The following is a 6,424-nucleotide window of genomic DNA, read 5'->3' on the forward strand; positions in this document are numbered from 1 at the left end:
AGATTTTGTTCCTTATGTCAAGACCTTTCCAACCATTACTCACATGCCTATGTTTGGATTTTCTAAATGGGACTTTCGAAGAGGAGAACAATTGTGACCATTTATGCATGTCATGATGAAACTTCATACACAAGCAATTGTAATGCAAACCACACGTCCAAACCTTCTCCAAATCATTTCAGCATTCATTTGCATTAGCTTTTGGGCCTCACATGCGCCTGTACAGGCCCATGCATGGAGGACCCAATTCTCATGCACACGAGTTCCATCCACTCTCCTTTGCATTTCATCTATAAATAGGATGCTTATCATTGAATGATCAACCTGAAGGCGCCTAAAACTCTGTTGGAATTGAATCCCAACCTCACACCAAAGGAATTTTGCATTTTCATTTCACTTTTCAAGTTTGATTTTCAACAACATCAGTTGATCTTCAATACTAATTCCTAAGCCTTGCATTCATACCATACGTCAAGATCAAGCTGCAAGCAAGAGATTGGTTGGATCGTGCTCATCAAAGTTGCACTACAAAGGTTTACCTCTTAACTGTTTTGCTTCGAATCTCACTATATATTATGCATTGCTTGTGTTGGTTTGGTTTTCTGAAGTCCTCGTGTGAGAGGCAAGCCAATGGTGGCTTTAATTTCATGAATTGTTGAACTTCAGATTGAACACCTAGATTTTCCACCTCAGATTTCTCCTTCCATAGGAATCTTGAGTGAAATCTAGGGTTACAGGGGTGATGTACATCACCCCAGCTTTAATTTGGTATAAGGATCATGTGTTTTGGTTGAGGTTACAAAACCTGCAACTGGTGACCGATTTTTGCTTGCTCGCCGGAGAAGACGGTGGTTTCCACCACCGTCCCCACGTGGCTGGCCTTATGTCCATTGGATCTTACATGTAGAATCTAATCGTGGCCATGCGTTTTAATTACTTCTTTTAATCCAACGTGTGATGCTGTTATCCACTAGTCTTATGATCATCTCTATTTAGTTATAAGTATTTTTTAATTTTTTTTTACATATTTTATAATTTAACAATAATATTACTGAAGTTAAAAAAAATCTTACAAAAACATATACTATTAATTGCTAAGAAATGAAAACTTTCAATTAAACCAATAATTATATTACCAAGACTCTATAACTCATTCTTCACAACATACATTTTTAGTTGATTATAATATATATATATATATATATATATATATATATATATATATATATATATATATATATATATATATATATATATATATATATATAATTAAGAATAGTGTATTATCTGAAATGAACATTTATTTACTCAAACAATTTGTCTACATTTGAAAACAGCTCAACAAAGTTCCAACACTCTCACCAATAAAATAAGCTTTCCTTTGTCTCTGCCTTTCTTCTCTCAAATAACCAGCTAGCCCTCCTCTCTCTATCTCTTCTAGCTGTAGAACAACATATTCCAAACCTCTCTCAATCCATCATCCTTTTTCCTTCTTCTTCACCACTCCTTATTAATCTTCTATACAGACACACAAAAAAACATCATGGGAACTTCTCAAATGGGGTTTCTCTTCTTTTGTTCTATCCTCTTTCTTTCTGCTTCTGCTTCATCGAGAAATTTACCTATCATAGCCTTTGATGAAGGGTACACACCCTTGTTTGGTGACAATAACGTCTTTGTTCATAAAGATGGCAAATCGGTTCATCTTTCACTTGATGAAAGAACAGGTTTGTTTGAGAATCTTTATTGGCTTGTCTGTTTTTTTTTTTGTTGTAGTGATTTTGTGGATAAAGTATCAATCTTTATTGTTTTTCCGTTTTTGGGTTGTGTTTGCAGGTTCTGGATTTGTGTCTCATGATCTTTACCTTCATGGGTTTTTCAGTGCTTCCATTAAGTTACCTGCTGATTACACTGCTGGAGTTGTGGTTGCTTTTTATGTGAGTTTTTCATCAAATTTGTTTCCTTTTATATAAATCTGGTTATGAAGTTTTTGGTTTTCTTCCTATTTTTGTATATTGATTAGTGTTCATGTGTTGAAGGCATGCATGTGATTTTTTTTTAAATAATAATTAATGTGACATTTTTCAATTTCATTTTCCTCAACCACATGTTCATTGATGGTGAAGAAATTTTAGGATTTTATACATTTTTTATTATAAAATAATTTAATTTAGTTTGAACCAGAAACGTCACTGTTTTCAATCTTTGTGTTTTGGAAACATAGAAATAGAAATTATCTTAAAAAAAGGAATAATGTTTCATCATATGTTTTTTGTATATGCAGATGTCAAATGGTGACATGTATGAGAAGAACCATGATGAAATAGACTTTGAGTTTTTGGGTAACATTAGAGGCAAAGACTGGAGGATTCAGACCAATGTTTATGGCAATGGAAGTACCGGCATTGGCAGAGAGGAAAGATTTGGTCTCTGGTTCGATCCGGCTGAGGATTTTCATCAATACAGTATTCTCTGGACACAATCTCATATCATGTAAGTTGTTTTCATAAGTTCTCGCAACGATGTTAACTACTATTATGACGTTTTAATGTTAATAGCTCTTTACATGTTTTCCCTTGTGCAGATTCTATGTAGACAACATTCCAATACGAGAAGTCACGCGAACAGAATCGATGGGAGGAGATTTCCCCTCTAAGCCGATGACTCTATACGCGACAATATGGGATGCATCGGATTGGGCTACCAACGGTGGAAAGTATAGAGTAAATTACAAGTATGCACCTTACGTTGCTAAATTCTCCGACCTTGTCTTACACGGCTGTGCAGTCGATCCGATTGAGCACGTAGCCAGCTGTGACACTGCTCAAACTTCCGAGTCTATTCCTTCCCGTGTTACGCCACTACAAAGACTCAAAATGGAGAGTTTCAGAAAGAAGCACATGACATACTCTTACTGTTACGATAAAATCAGATACAAAGCTCCCCCGACGGAGTGTGCTATCAATCCTCAAGAAGCTGAACGACTAAGAAGATTCGACCCTGTCACATTCGGTAGCGGCCGACATCGTCATGGAAAACGACGCCATTCCAGCAGATCAAGCCAGACACAAGCTGATTCATTTTAAAATAACTCCGCACGAAGATTATTTTCATCCTCGACGACGACGACTCCGTTCGATTAAACCACCTGGGTTAAATTTTCTTTTCCTCTCTGGTGTATAGAAAGAGAGGAACATATAATTCATGAGTATGATAATTTTGATATGGTATGCATGTGTATAGTTCATACCTTAGTTTCCCAGGTATTTTGTGATTTATGTTGTGCTTTATTCCAATATTATTATTATTATTATTATTATTATTATTATTATTATTATTATTATTATTATTAAATCTGTTGATTCTGTAATTCAATAAATAATTTAGCAGAAGTTATGACTCTTATTTAATGAAAAGTTAGGTATGATTTATTTCTTTTGAAATGATTCAACTTAACACTATTGTTTTATTCTTTTGTCTAAGATAGTATTAATACATACATGTCTGGTTGCTAGGAGTTTTATGTGGCCATATTTATATTTGTCAGTTTATGTACATTTTTACATTCATTTAATTTATTATTTCTTAATGGAATCCAATGTATAAAACTGAAGAATTAATGAATGCAGTGGCTTTGAATAATTATTGAGTATTGACCAAAGTTTGCATGTCTTCATTATTATGGTAGTTAATTGTTTCTGACCTACACCATGTGTATGTATCCGTTGTAAAGTAAAGCCAATTATAAGTGCTTATTATTGATATTACTCCAATTTTAAGAAAATGGAATCTAAATGTTAGCAGAAAACGACATATACATGAATCTATTGTTATTTGTTGCATATATGCTTTATTTGAAGCATAACTCTGACACAAACCTTACTATGTCTCCATTACAACAAATGAATTTCACTAAACGTGTGGAGTAATAACAATAATGGTTTGAAATGAAGAATCAGTAGTCAACTGTAGTAAGAGCCGTCTTACATAGATCTTATTTAATCACGATTTAATCGGACAAATATTTTATAAGATTATGTGCGATACCATGTCTTATATGTTTTTGTAGGAAAGTTTCACCCTTCAATCTTTTTGATTTGAAATAGTGTGTTGTGTTTGTTTTTTCTCTTTCGGCTGGTACTTTACTTCCAACTATGGACAGCTTGGTTTTTCAAATGGAAAAGATTCCTATAAAGCATTTTGTTTTTCGATAAACTTCTCGTGAAACTTACCACTAGCTACAAATTTTCATTCTCCAAGAATCACATTCATAACTTAGTTTCCAAGCAAAAAAATAATACATGAATGTTAAAACAATATTTCATTATATTTGTTCCTACGGATCTACCTTTGCTTGGTGTTTAAACTCCTACAACATAGTACAGGTCCAACACATTGAAGCGTAATACTTACCTTAAAACTGTTTTAAAAAAGGGCTTATGTTAAAATGGTTTGTTTTAAGAATTTGTTTTTAGTAAAATTACTAATTTTATGTTTACAATTTATTTTTCGGATCATCTAAAATATAAAATTATTAATTATAACAATACGAGTGGAGATCCTCTATTTGCTAAAAATAATAATAGATTATTTTATTTCTAAGAATGATAAACAATTCCAAATGAATGATTAGTGGGTTTGAGACAAAATTAGTAAATAAGAAGAAGAATGGGTCTCTAATACTCCTTTGGGTTCTAAAAGATTTGAGAAACAAATGAGTGAGCACTTTCTGTTGTTTTACTATTTTTTAAAATTGTTATCAAAGAAATTATTAGGTTGAGTCGCGGACTATGTCACTCTCTCTAAACCATTTTACGATACTCTTCAAAAATATGTAAAACGGTCTAACTACTTCAAAAATATGTACAATGACCATTTGAATAAAACAACATAATTCTATATTAATTGTACAATGACTATTTGAATATGATATAAATATCACTCGTCGTATCTGGTATAACGATCAGTGGTAATAATTTCTCAAACCAAGAAAAATTCCAATAATTCTCCAAAGAGAATTCAATAATGGTCAGTTGATCACTCAATAATTTCTCAAACAAGAGAAATTCAAATGATTCTCCAAACATAATCCAAAAATTAATACTTGTAATTTCTCAAGTCAAACGAGGAGAAACTAACATAATTCTCTAAAAAGAATTCAAGAAAATATTCGAAAAATTCAACAAGTAGAAAGAAAGGAGAAGAAGTTGGCATTTCGATAATTCGAAAGACGCAGAGTTATGAGAGTGAGGAAGGAAAACTCAACAAAAGAAGATTTTGATGTGTTTTGGAATGAAACTAGTGAATATTTACCAAGGAATATAGTGAAGCGATGTGTGACTTAAGGAATTTTCTCAGTTAACACCCAAACACACAATTGTCTAATAATGTGGGAATTAAACAATTTTTTCAAATTCATCAAATTGGAATATTTACATGTTCCAACAATCACCCACTTGAATTTAAAAAAAAATATTTCAGAAGTATCGTCAAACGTTTTTAAGATTGTGCATAAACAGAGGTGTCTACGACATAAACATTTGCTTAGCAAGTATGATTCTGATTCAACTAGAGTGACACAATTGTCTTGAACTCTATCTTAGACATCAAAGTCGCACACAACATTTTCTTAAGGTGTATTTCTATAGCATGTGTTTTAATGACCATGCACATGTATCCCAGTTTAGTAAAGGCTTTAAGAATTTTGCCTCGAAATTTCATAGGAACCAGCCTAAATTCCACAATCACATAGGCGAGTCTATCAAGAGTACTCTTGTAGCCTAGATACTCCCTCATACATAGTATATATCTCATTTAGAACTTATATTATCTCATCATCTTATTGCTTTAGAATTCATGCTTTACTTATTTATACTCGCATGATCATCTCATAATACTCATAACTTGTTATTATCTATTGAGCCTACTTCTTGGGATCTCCAATCATTTAGGTCGGGTTACCATCATGCACAACTCATTTCTCTATAGACATTAGTCTCATCTTCTTGGATGTATTATGGACTTTATCTCTAACTAATCCTTTCGTTATATGCTAAATTTTCATCAATGCGTACACGATACACTCTTATAGCTCCTTTAGAGATATTGTCTCTAATTATGCTATGATTTCCTCTACTTTAACGCCTTTTGCCAATATAATAATGATTCTCAATTTTTGTAATAGCTGCGGTACCATCGCATTGGATCAACACAAGTGGTGTAGGTTTCTTTTCCACAAAGGGATCTCATCTAGCAAGCATATTAACCAACTTATTTCTTCACTAGCAGTCTTTAATGTTATCATCTTAGACTCCATTATGGACTAAGCCAAGATAGGTTATTTCTTTGATTTACAAGATACAACTCCTCCAGCTAGACTAAATATATGGTCAATAGTTGCTTTAGAATTATCTGATAAGGTATT

The 6,424-nt window shown here is 32.8% G+C and overlaps 1 protein-coding gene across 1 annotated transcript; it reads left to right on the forward strand.

Annotated features, from left to right (window-relative positions):
- Positions 1-1,294: 1,294 nt before the first annotated feature.
- LOC127107360 (probable xyloglucan endotransglucosylase/hydrolase protein 28) lies at positions 1,295-3,354 on the forward strand. The gene is made up of 4 exons (XM_051044645.1): positions 1,295-1,727; positions 1,837-1,937; positions 2,285-2,493; positions 2,585-3,354. The coding sequence occupies exons 1-4, from the start codon at positions 1,544-1,546 to the stop codon at positions 3,084-3,086; spliced, it is 996 nt and encodes a 331-aa protein (XP_050900602.1). The 5' UTR covers positions 1,295-1,543; the 3' UTR covers positions 3,087-3,354.
- The last annotated feature ends 3,070 nt before the right edge of the window (positions 3,355-6,424 follow it).

This window comes from Lathyrus oleraceus, chromosome 7 (genome assembly GCF_024323335.1).
Source record: "Lathyrus oleraceus cultivar Zhongwan6 chromosome 7, CAAS_Psat_ZW6_1.0, whole genome shotgun sequence".
Lineage (NCBI taxonomy): Eukaryota > Viridiplantae > Streptophyta > Magnoliopsida > Fabales > Fabaceae > Lathyrus > Lathyrus oleraceus.

Coding starts and splice junctions, on each gene's coding strand:
- LOC127107360 (XM_051044645.1), top strand. CDS start 1,544: ATGGGAACTTCTCAAATGGGGTTTCTCTTCTTTTGTTCTATCCTCTTT. Junction 1,938..2,284: donor GAGTTGTGGTTGCTTTTTAT/GTGAGTTTTTCA, acceptor TTGTATATGCAG/ATGTCAAATGGTGACATGTA. Junction 2,494..2,584: donor TGGACACAATCTCATATCAT/GTAAGTTGTTTT, acceptor TCCCTTGTGCAG/ATTCTATGTAGACAACATTC.